Source organism: Oryzias melastigma, linkage group LG18, assembly GCF_002922805.2.
Source record: "Oryzias melastigma strain HK-1 linkage group LG18, ASM292280v2, whole genome shotgun sequence".
Classification (NCBI taxonomy): Eukaryota; Metazoa; Chordata; class Actinopteri; order Beloniformes; family Adrianichthyidae; genus Oryzias; species Oryzias melastigma.
Window position 1 is genome coordinate 13,314,765 of NC_050529.1, and position 12,865 is coordinate 13,327,629.

At 36.2% G+C, this 12,865-nt stretch overlaps 1 protein-coding gene and 1 long non-coding RNA gene across 3 annotated transcripts; one reads left to right on the forward strand and one right to left on the reverse strand.

Moving 5' to 3' along the window:
- Positions 1-1,640: 1,640 nt before the first annotated feature.
- Positions 1,641-10,929, reverse strand: LOC118600138. Its single transcript, XR_004949700.1, has 2 exons — positions 10,898-10,929; positions 1,641-3,170 (listed from the first exon to the last, which is right to left on the reverse strand). It is a non-coding gene; the product is annotated as an uncharacterized LOC118600138 (long non-coding RNA).
- On the forward strand, positions 2,706-12,659 carry LOC118600137 (butyrophilin subfamily 2 member A1-like). Of its 2 annotated transcripts, XM_036216929.1 has the most exons (4): positions 6,687-6,770; positions 6,901-6,963; positions 11,512-11,880; positions 11,968-12,659. In XM_036216929.1, exons 1-4 carry the CDS (start codon positions 6,767-6,769, stop codon positions 12,471-12,473), a joined length of 942 nt encoding a protein of 313 aa, XP_036072822.1. In that variant the 5' UTR covers positions 6,687-6,766; the 3' UTR covers positions 12,474-12,659. The 2 variants fall into 2 exon arrangements, 1 of the variants encoding a protein (XP_036072822.1); XR_004949699.1 differs by lacking the exons at positions 6,687-6,770; positions 6,901-6,963; positions 11,512-11,880 and adding an exon at positions 2,706-2,829 and having other exon boundaries at positions 11,968-12,101.
- Positions 12,660-12,865: the final 206 nt, after the last annotated feature.

Below are 12,865 nucleotides of genomic sequence, written 5' to 3' on the forward strand. Positions count from 1 at the left end.
TTTATGGATGCAGTAAATGAAGACATGAAGGTGGCTGGTGTTAGAGTGGAGGATGCTGAAGACAGGCTTAGATGGAGGAAACTGATTCCTGACAATCTGTGGCGACCCCTGAAGGTAAAAGCCGAAAGGAAAAGAAGAAGATGTATAAATGGTTATTTATATATATTATTTTTTATTTATATTATATTTGGTGTTGTCAGTGGCAGCATGGGTAAGTTAGGATTTTATTTGTCTTGGGATCCAACACTTTGTTACTTTGTATGTAAAATGATTTTCACCATTGTTGCAGTTTTATTTAATTGGGGCATATTTATGATTCTCTATGTTAATATTCTCTCTCTTATTACAGACAGACGGATGATCTTTTGGATAGTTTTGGGGCTTGTCGCTTCAACATGCAGTTCTGCTTCTGGTGAGTGATACCAGTGAAAGAAGGAAAAAAAAAGAGCCATTTTTGTTTATTCTTTAGTTTGTTTCAAAAGAGCACAGTTTAGTCTCACATAATACTGTCTATATTTGAAAGAAACTTTACACAGAATATTAACATTATAGAAGACATTTATCAGCTATTTTATCTGATTGAGTGTAACCTTACGGAAAATCCCAATAGTGACACCGGCTGGACATTTTTCATACACGTATGTAAATATGTATTTATATATTAGTACTGTCATGCGATTAATTTTTTTTGTGGGATTAATAAATTGTGACCTGTAATTAATTAATCTAGTCAATCTAATTTAACTGCAATTATTTTTCACCTATTAATAGCTGTAAAAACTTCCTTTTGAGGTATTTTATTTAATTTTGTCACATTGTAATGGATTAAAAGATAAAAAAAAAAAAATAAATAAAAAAGTGGCTTTATTATGTTTTTTTTAGTATTAGAAAAGACTTCCAACCTTTACTTTGACACTGCCGAGGGGTAGTTTTTTTTTTCTTTTGTCAATCCTGAACAAATAAAATTAAAAAAACAACGGATCTAGAGTCTCTAGTCTCAAAAAACAGTAGGAACACTCTCTGAGCAATCCAAAAGAAAATGAACAAGAACGTCCAAATAATACAATAATTCAAATGTTAATGTAGCTTATTTCACAGTTTATCAAACAGCAAGACAGAAGAAAAGACATGAGAGTGATTTTATAATTTAATTTTACCTGTTAAAAATGTTAAAGACTGGGATAAAGCAAAAAAGAAATAAAGAATCTAAGATGAAATAACACACTGCAGAGAAATTGAATTATTTATACTTACAGAAGATGGCAGACATAAGTCAAATATGGGGGACAAAAAAAAAAAAACACACAAAATAAAACGAACAAAAAAACAGCTAACCCTAAATGTGTTTTGAAAAAAAGAACAACAAAAATAAGTGATAAAAAAATTATTATTTATACTTTGGACTTTACTTTTTAAATACACTTTTGTTTCATCATCTGGACAAAATCGGGCACTAACAGGTGAACTTTCACTCTCAAGTGATGCTTTTTTTAGTTTCTCGTGGTGATCACTTTTCTCAAAAAGGAGCTAGAGCAGAACGAGGCTCGTGCGTGATTTGCTCTGAAGCACTTAACATGAGAAAAGTCCACTTTTGTTTAAAAAAAGCAATTTAAACTTCAAAAAAATGGCAGAAGCTCTAATAATTTATTAAGTATTTAATTGTTTAATTGTTGGATACAATGCTCCTCCAGGTGTACATAACTCGGAAATAACCACCCGATGCAAAAATGAGAATTAACACAATTCTTAAAAAAAAAAACTAACACGCTAAAATGTCTGTAAATTATTATTGTAATTAATGCAATAATTTAACAGGCCAAATATATATATGTATGTGTGTGTCTATATACACACATATTGTGTGTGTGGGAGAAGACTTTTTATTTATCCAGGATAATTCCATAATAGAAAAAAAATGTAAAAGCCCAGCCAGAGAGACCAAGTGAGCCCCATGTGGTGTATAATTAGGCAGAAAATGTCTGCCCCAGTTGGGTTTGTCCACATTTTCCATGGTGGCCCCACATGTGTTTGCCCACACTGGGTTAAGTGAGCACTCAATATGTAGCTTGCTCTAGTGGAGCTCGCTAGCTCTATACAATGGAGCTCGCTAGCTTCATACAATGGAGCTTGCTTCAGCGGAGCTTGCTAGCTCGTTACAGTGGAGCTCATTAACTTGATACAGCATAGCTCGTTAGCTTACAACGGAGCTTGCTAAAAAGGAGCTCACTATGGCTAGCGTAGTGAGCCAACCCAATGAGTACCCATTTAAGTCAATGCTATGTTTACATGTATTATTTTAACAATTGTGTTAAACATATGCTCATTTGTCATTTAAAAAAAAAAAAAATTTAAATTCAGACCTAAACGTTAGACATACTGAGTTTTTTCATCTTCTATTTGACAACAAAAAAGAAATAAAAACACATACCAGGACTGACTGTTTTGATGTTTCTGTTAAAGTTTCAGAACGTTTTGTGGTTTCTGTTGGAGAGTCCAAGTCTGTCCGCCGTGGGGACACAGTCCTCCTGCCCTGCTGGCTCACCCCACACCAAAACGCTGAGGATCTGGTGATCCGCTGGTATCATGAGGACCATGTTGACACTCCAGTCATGATTTATATTCCAGGAAAAGCTAACAGGTTCTTCATGGATGGTTCATATGTCGGCCGAGTCTCATTTGACAAAAAGGACTCAACGTCTGGAGGCCTGAAAACGGGCGACGTGACCTTAAAGCTGACAAATGTTACAGTTAGAGATGACGGGAAATATACGTGCTATGTCAACAGAGTTCAGGAACATGACAGTGGAAGTATGAATCTCTATGTGACAGGTGAGTCTGAAGATAGAGAAATAGACAGAAAATCAAACAGCATCTTCTGGATTAAAGCGTCATCATCTTCTTCTAATCTCCTCACAGAAACAGGAAGCCTCCCTGTTCTGTCTGCAGTTTCGAAAGAAGACCACACGGTGAATGTGAGCTGTGAATCTGAAGGCTGGTTCCCTCAGCCTGAAGTGCGCTGGTCAGAAGATCCAGACAAAGACAGAGTGACGTTTGTCAGGGACTCCTCTGGTCTTATCAGAGTCCACAGCTGGATTCTGGTTTCAGCTTCATCTGAGGTTTCATGCTCAGTTGGTCTGCCCAACACAAAGAGCCTCACAGTCAGACTCCGCCTGGAAAAGAACCATAAGCAAGGTAAAAACGTTTTTTGTGTGTGGGTGTGTGTGTGTGCAGAAAAACTAAAACCTATGAATTGTTTTGATTTTCTGTCCAGACTCTGGATCCTCCACAGCTGGATGGATTGCATTCGCGATAATTCTAATCATCATGATCGTGATGGTCATTGTATTCCTGTTTTGCAGGAAAAAATGTTAAGGTTTGATCTACAATCATATAAAAAATGTTTATTTACATTTAGGGAGAATTGTTCTAAGGTAACTTTTAGGAGTCTTAAATGACCTGCCTGCATTTAATTTGTTCTGTCTCATGTGCCTACAGTTGTGGGAGCCTGAAAGTCGTCTCTGGGTGCGCAGATGAAGTCCCGCAGCAGACTCAGCAAATTGAAATGGAGTCCAACAGTTTTTTGACCTCGCAATGTTGTTGTGTTTAAAGTTTCATATTTTCTTTGCAATTCAGTTTTTGTTTCACCTTGATTTTGACTTGATTTTCTTTATTTGCACATACATAAAATGCAATCACATGGATTACAATGACAAATAAAAACTGAAATACATCTGTGCAGGAGAGAGTGAGAATACCTACAAAGGTCTTATATAACCACCTCCCCTAAAACATAATCGTGCAACAGAAACAGAAATGTCAAGCAAAAATAAAAATGTTACATTTTACCCCAATGACACTTTTTGAAAAATATTATAAAAGTAAGCTTTATTGTTTTTTAAATGTCTCTAACAAAGAAATAGATTTAAGAGTACAGTTTAGATTATTCCAAAGTTTTGGCCCTCTGTACTTTATAGTATTTTGATTAACGGTTGTTCTACAAAAAGGAAGATAGAAATCATCACAGTGTCTTGTTGGATAGGCATCAACATCGGAAGAAAACACAAAAAAAAATCAGCAAACGGTGTTTGTAAAACCTTTGACCGATACTTAAACATAAAGATACAATATGTGTTAATATTAAATATTGTTATTATCTTATATTTTTTTAATAAAGGAATTATGCAAGAATCTTTTTTGTAATATTAGCTTAATTAGATATACTCTACATGTATTGCCCCAAATTACATTACAGTAGATAAAGTGTGGATAAACTAAAGTATAGTATAGCTTCATCATACAAGGTGTATTTATAGAGGAGTAAATTTTGTTCAAAATACCAACTGATTTCATAACTTTTTTACAAATATTTTGAGCATGATTTTTCCAAGTTAACTTTTGATCAACAGTCACTCCCAAGAACTTTGTTTAAGTAACTTGGCTAAAAAAATGCCATCAATATTACGTTTTTGATTTACTATATTAAATGCATTCATTTTATTACTAAAAATCATGTAATTCGTCTTTTGTACATTTAAAGAAAGTTGATTTAATTTAAACCACTCAGAATTATTTAATAATTCTTCATTTGCTTCATTTATCAAAGAATCAACATTTGAGTTGATTATCAGAAGACAAGTATCATCTGCAAACATGAGAGGGAGCATATTTTTACAAGAACGTATTAAATCATTATTATATAAAATAAATAAAAGAGGTCCCAGAATGGATCCTTGTGGAACCCCACAAACTAATTCACCTCTAATTGACCTTTGATTATTAATAAAAACAAATTGTTCTCTCTGTTCTAAATAATTCTGAATCCACCTTAGAGCATCATGTTGTATTCCATATTGTTTAAGTTTAATAAAAAGAATCTCATAGTTGACTGTGTCAAAAGCTTTTGACAAGTCCAAAAATATACCAATGATATATCTCTTACCAATGAAGCACCTACATTTAAAAAGTATTTGTTAAAACCATTAGCAATATCAAGAGGGTCGCTATGATTCTTTGCTCCATCAAAAAAAAAATAGATGGTAAATGCCTGGAAACCTTTTTGTTGCATAGTACCTCATTTATAGTATTCCAAGTATTCTTAATGTTTTAACAGGAATTTGCCAGTCTTTCTGAGTAACACATCTTTTTCTCTCCATACAACAAAACACTAGTATTTGTACTGTGAGAGGTTCAATGCGGTTAAATGTTTTAAAACACTAAAGCTTCAAACATTGTCTTAAGCCACAGCATTACATGTGATTGTAAATGTGTATCTTTCACTTTGACATCAGTGAAATATTTACCATTTGTACCAACTAGATTTTCAGGATGTGAAAATGTTCTGGTTTTAAGATGGACTTGGATGCACAAAAAAGAGGAATAAAAACTGAAGTTTTTGCTTGTATTACTGTGAAAAATGAACTTTGTACATGAAGCTCTGACCTTGTAAAATAAAATAAACCATCCTAGTGAATATAGCCTGATCTAAATTCTTCTTTCCAGCCAACAAAAGGAAAAGGAATCCTGAGAATCAGTAAGCCCATGTTGTAAATTCCATTCATCCATCCATCGTACCAACAATGTCATATGGAGCAGAAACATGGTCTATTAAAGACCTCAAAAAGGAAAGTTGTCTGCTGCTCAGAGAAGCATGGAAAGATCAATGCTCAATATAACAAGGAAAGACAAAATCCATGAAGAAATAGTATGATTAAAAACAAAAGTGAGAGACAAAAAGTAGGTGGGCGGGGCATCTTGCCAGAATGGAGCCAAAAAGTGGGCCAGGAAAGTAGTGGAATGGACTCCAAGAGATGGAAATAGAGCAAGGGGGAGACCAAAGCAGCGATGGAGAGATGATATTGAGAAGAAAGCCAGAAGGCCTGGATGTATGTGGTGCAAGACCACCAAAAATGGAGAAGTTTGTGGAGGCTACCCACCAGCAGGGGTGTTACAGGCTGAAATGATGATGCTCCATCCATCTTCAAAACCTGTTAAATCCCTCTCTGGGGTCACAAGGCTGTTGGGTGAGGGCAGAGTACACCTTGAATCTGTAGCAGGGCCACAAAATCACATTTACACCTAGTGGTAATTTAGAACCACCAGACGACCTTTGAATGCAGCATGTTTTAGGACTGTAGGAAGACGCTGGAGAAAACCCACACATGCACGAAAACATGAACCAGGGCCTCTCACTGTGAGATGAACACAACTACAGAACTACACCCATGTGCAACTGTATTATAATAACTTACAATGAAGAAAAAAATATCATGAAAAAATTAGCATTAGCAGGATGTTAAGAAAAATCTATCAGAGCAAGAATGATTACTCTGACAACTAGAATGATGGAGTTATAGTGGTTTGTTTCTCAATAGAAGTCAATGGAATTGTGGCTTCTTGGAACCAGTGGGTACTTCCTATTTGGAACATGAAGAGGGAGGGGTCACTCAGTCCAGTTCTCTACATGCAGTCAATGGTTTCAACTAAAGGCAGAGCTCTCACGGGAGAAATTAATGCATAAACACCAATTAACAATTCCAGACATCGTTTTTTCCTTGTTGATATTGCTTCATTCATGGCAGCTTAAAATATGAACTGCATTACCCAGAATCCAACTCCACTGGGTAATGATTAATGGAAATGAAAGTAAATCTGTTTTTTGTTACCTTCCCACAAGGTGGTTAGATTTTTAGACGTTCAGGTCAATAGTGAATAATACCTGTGAAGGACAAACACACTCGACCTAGATACACCTGGTGTCAGTGGCAGCATGGGTAAGTCGCGATTTTATTTGATCCAACACGTTATATGTAAAATGATTTTGCACCATAGTTGCAGTTTTATTTAATTGTATTTGGGGCATATTTAGGATTTTCTATGTCAATATTTTCTCTCACATTACAGACAGACGTATGTTCTTTTGGATAGTTTTGGATCTTGTTGCTTCAACATGCAGCTCTGCTTCTGGTGAGTGATACCAGTGAAAGAAACAAAAAGGGTCATTTTTGTTTATTCTTTTTTTTTGTTGTTGTTTTTTGTTTCGAAAGAGCACAGTTCAGTCTCACATAAGACTGTCTATATTTGAAAGAAACTTTACACAGAATATTCACATTATAGAAGACATTTATCAGCTGTTTTATCTGATTGAGTGTAACCTTACGGAAAATCCCAATAGTGACACCAGCTGGACATTTTACATACACACAAACACAAATACACACACATATATATATTTGCAATTAATTTTTTTGTGCGATTACCGGTAATACATCGTGACCTGTTAGTCATTAATCTTATCAATGTAATTTAATTGCAATGATTAATTACTCATTAATAGCTATAAAACGCCTAATTTGAGATATTTTATTTAAGTTTGTGACATTGTGATTCAGTAAAAGATAAAAACAAACCCTACAAAAGTGGCTAAAATAAATTTTTTTTTAATGTTATAAAAGACTTCCAACTTTTACTTTGACACCACTGAAGTGTCGATTTTGTTTTTGTTTAACCCTGAAGAAATAAAATAAAAAAAAAACATCAGGTCCAGAGTCTCTAGAAAAACAGTAGGAAAACTTTTCTTAGTAATCGAAAAAATATTGAACAAGAACTGTTGATATACCTTTTTCCACAGTTTATTACAAAAGCAAGACAGTAGAAAAGACATAAGAGCTATTTTATAGCTTAATTTTACCTGTTTGGATGAATTTTTATTATTTTAAAGACTGGGATAAAGCAGAAAAGAAATGGAGAATCTAAGAAGGATGAAATGACACACCTCTGGGAAATTGAACTATTTATACTTTGGACTTTTTTTACTTTTTTAAATACACTTTTGATTTATCATCTGGGCCAAAACAAGCACTAACAGGTAAACTTTCCTCCTAAAATGATGCTTTTGTTTTTGTTTCTCGTGGCGATCACTTTTCTCAAAAAGAAGCAACAGTCTGTCATAAGTCTGTCCACTTTTGTAAAAAAAAAAAAAGAAAGAAAAAAAAAAGGAATTATAAAAATATAATGCAATAATTTAACAGTAATATATGTATATGTATATATAGAATTGTGTGAGAAGAGACGTTTATTCCTCCTGGATAGTTTCATAACAGAAAACGATGTAAAAGCTCAGCCAGAAAGACCAAGTGAGCCCCATATGGTTTAAAATTAGACAGAAAATGTCTGCCCCGGTTGGGTTTGTCCACAGTTTCCGTGGTGGCTGCACCTGCGTTTGCCCACATTAGGTTAAGTGAGCACTCAGTGGGTAGCTTGCTCTAAGGCAAGGTAAGTTTGTTTGTATTAGGGTAATTGGATTTTGTGGATTTGTGGATACCGTGCCCCGATCTGATACATTTTTAACACATTTAAAACATGAAGAAACTGAATAAACAGATTTGTGTTATCCCTTATTTATATTTCATTAGCCTTCTTTTATCATTAAAAACTTAAATAAAACACTTTTGTGAAGTAGCTTTAATAAACAAGTAAAAATACAGCAAATATAAACTAGGAAAAAAAATATTTTCTTGTTATATAAGTGATAATTAGTCATGTGAGAAAGTTTAGTGACTTTAGCTTTAACATCTTTAGAGCTATTGAACATTTTTGACCAAATGTGATTCCTGTCCTTATTTAAAATTCTTAAAAATGAATTATGACTTTGTTTTAGCATGAATTTGATGAGTGTCCATGACTCATATCATTATTAATTTTCATTTATTAGTTTTTTAAGATTATGTGCTTATTTTTAAGTTCTTAAGACATCACATTATCAGTTTTATTACCACAGTAGTTAATTTTCTTAACTTATATTTCTCTATCAGATAAATAAAACAGGCATATCAAAGGACAGCTCGGGTCCTAAGGAGTTAAATCACGGCGCTAGCATGTAGCAGTTTGCAGGTGTTGTTTAGCCATCTGTCTGCAGCATGAAGAGCTTCACATTAAAAAGAAACAAAACTCTGTCTTTTTCTGTTGAAATGCCTTTAGATGTTGTTGTTTAGAGACACTAGCTGTCAGTTTAAAGCGTGATCTTCTCATGACATGCAGACTTCTAGTGGAGTATTTATCCGGAATAATAAGATTGAAATATAAAGCGCTGATCATAATAAGAACACATGAAATATCCGATCCTGATCGGACAACAGAGCCCGATTTCGATCGAGTCTTCAACCACGTGATTGGGCCCGATTTCCGATCACGTGATCAAATTGGGACATCCCTAATTTGTATAGCTCATTTTATGAACAGAGACAATTAAAAGTGCTTTACATAAAACAAAAGAAACAATCAAAAGAAAAGGGGAGATCGCTATTGCAATATAATAGAGCTCGATAGCTCAATACAATGGAGCTTGATCCATTGGAGCTCACTAGCACGCTACAGCGGAGCTCGCTAACTCGATACAACGGAGCTTGCCATCATGCTACAGTACAGCTTGCTAACTTGATTTAGCGGAGCTCACTGCAGAGAAGTTCACTATCGTGCTAAAGTGGAGTTTGCTAGCTCGCTACAGAAGAGCTTGCTAGCACACTATAACGGAGCTCGCTAGCTAGATACGGCGGTGCGAGTGTTGCTTATTAGATAGATAAAGTGGAGCTCGCTAGAACGCTATGCTGTCCATTGCATGGTTGGTTAGTGTAGCCGGTCGCTCTTTTGCTGCGGGACAGCCTGTGGCGACCACGAGCAGTGGCGGGCCACGACGAGCGGCGCAGCAACAGCAGCTCCGCTCAGGATCCACCGGGTGGTTTAATCGGACACCAGAACAGTTTTCCTGAACGTAGCCCTTCGTCTGCATTTAAAAACGTCAGCACTGTCTGCACACATTTAGACAGTGGCGCGTGATTAGACCCTTTCTGTATTATGACGTTTCATTAGATTTCTTGTTCAAGTGAATTCAACAATCAGCATGTGCTAGAATGAAATCAGTTATGAGCTCCAGCTAGTGCTGCTGCAATGCAGCCTAAATTGTCATGTTTTATTTTATTTTCATTTTTTCATTAAAGTCTGTGTTTTGCTAGCATGTCTGGGGGGATAAGGGTCAGGGTTACACTGCTCAGCACCATAAGCCACGCCCACATAGAGGGATTTTTTTTTTTTAATTAGGTTCCAGATCAACAGACATTTTTAAGACATTTAGGATGTGTTCTCCCCGTGCATGCGTGGGTTTTCACCGGGGACTCCGGCTTCCTCCCACCGTCCAAAAACATGCTTCATAGGTCAATTGGTGACTCTAAATTGCCCCTAGGTGTGGAAGTGAGAGTGAATGTGTGTGTGATTGAGGCCCTGAGACAGACTGGCGACCTGTCCAGGGTGAACCATCACCCACCCATCACCTTCACCCATCAGCAGCCGGGATAGGCTCCGGCGACCCCGAAGGGGGCAAGGCGGTTAAGAAAATAGATGGATGGATGGTTGTAGGGGGACTTTTAACATTTCTTTCCTCAACAAATGGCCTTTTTATATTTTTCAAATCACAAAACATTGAAGCAAATAACAAAACTGTACATTACAATATACTGACAGTAAATACAAGAACAAAAGGCAAAGGATAATAAAATATTTCTAACCAAGATAAATGCTCGCTTTCCTGTGAAAACACATACAGTACCCCCCCCCCCACACACACACACACAAAATCACTTCTGGTCTCACCTGTCTGCACAACCTAAAAGAAGGGAGAGAAAGTTCACCACAGTCTCGTGAGACCACACATGCTAGCGCGAGCTCTGCTGCTAGCATTAGCCGATTTCAAAGTGCTGCATTTACATAAAAAATACATTTCACAAAACTAACAAGAATAAAAACAGTGTAAATAACATTTTAATCGATTACCAGTTCAATTCCACATTTAAAACTTCATATAAACTTATTTTTCTATAATATAGCGAGAGCAAAGCGTGCAGCTTACCTCCTCTCGGCCGTTCTCTCAGAGACTGAAGGGAGGGAATGCCGCGAGCAGACAGGAAGTAGCGCAACTACCAAAATAAAAGTCTGTGCCCAGAAATTTCTCAGATTAAGAAAATAAAGATAAAAAGAGGATTTCGGTAAAATTAATAAAACAAAGACCACATGGGCTACATCACCATAGTGAGCCAACCCACTGTGCGACCACTTAAACTAATGTGGGCAAACACAGGTGGGGCCACCTCAGAAACTCCAGACAAACCCAATCAAGGCCCACATTTTCTGCCCACTTTTAAACCATATGGGTCCAATTGGCTTCGCTGGATGGTATGTCATCAGAACCTAGGCTTACAAAACTTGCATTCTATGTAAGACGCTTTCATAATTCGATAAACGTCATCATCTTAAAAACTAAGCCCAGAGTGACAATTAAAAAACTATTTCTGCTATGTTTACATGTATTATTTTAACATTTGTGTAAAACATATTTTTCCTTTTAGAAAATACATTTAAAAATTCAGACCTAAACGATACTGAGTTTTTTTCATCTTCTTTTTGACAACAATAAATAAATAAAAGCACATACCAGGACTGACTGTTTTGATGTTTCTGTTCAAGTTTCAGAACGTTTTGCTGTTTCTGTTGGAGATTCTAAGTCTGTGCGCTGTGGGGACACAGTCCTCATGCCCTGCTGGCTCAGCCCACCCCAAAACGCTGAGGATCTGGTGATCCGCTGGTATCGTGAGGAGAATGTTGACACTCCAGTCATGATTTATATTCCAGGAAGAGCTGATGGAGTCTCCATGGATGATTCATATGTCGGCCGAGTCTCATTTGACGTAAAGGACTCAAAGTCTGGAGGCCTAAAAAAGGGTGACATGACCTTAAAGCTGATAAATGTTACGATTAAAGATGAAGGGAAATATACTTGCTATGTCAGCAGTTTTCAGGAACACAAAAATGCAAGTATGAATCTCAATGTGACAGGTGAGTCTGATGATAGAGGAATAGACAGAAAATCAAACACCATATTCAGGATTAAAGCATCATTTTCTCCTTCTAATCTCCTCACAGAAACAGGAAGCTCCCCTGTTCTGTCTGCAGTGTGGAGAGAAGACAACACAGTGAATGTGAGCTGTGAATCTGAAGGCTGGTTCCCTCAGCCTGAACTGCGCTGGTCAGAAGATCCAGACAAAGACAGAGTGACGTTTGTCAGGGACTCCTCTGGTCTTATCAGAGTCCACAGCTGGATTCTGGTTGCAGCTTCATCTGAGGTTTCATGTTCAGTTGGTCTGCCCAACACAAAGGGCCTCACAGTCAGACTCCACCTGGAAAAGAACATACCACCAGACTGTGGAGTCACAGGTGGATGGATTGCATTCACAATACTTCTAATAATGGTGATGGTTCTGCTTGGATTCATGTTTTACAGGAAAAAAGGTAAAGGTTTGATTTACAACCATATAACAAATAATGTTTATTTACATTTAGGGAGAATTGTTCTAAGGCAACTTTTAGCTGTGTGGGTAAAACCATTTACATCATATTTTCCTGTTATTTTAAGATGGCCTCTTCCATGAAATCTGAAAAACACTTTTAGCGGTAAAAATTTTAGACACAATTTAAAACTTTATCATGAGAATTACTCCTCTATTTTAATTATCTTTATTTAATGACTACTTGCCGTATTGAAAGAATGTGAAATGTTTTGATAATTCCTTATAACACAGTTAAAACTTGTTAAAAAAGTTTGGATCACATTTGAGACAGTGGGTAAATAAAATGTTCTTTTCCTGAACACTCATGATATTTTAAATTAACATTACTGTGAGCCAAACTCATCAAATCACCTATCGTACTGATACCATTTATATCTCATTAAAAGATGACATTGTAAAAATATTTTGTGGGTTTCATCAAAAATAAAAAAAAACCACTTCTTAATACCAGAACATTTGAATTTGATGAAGCT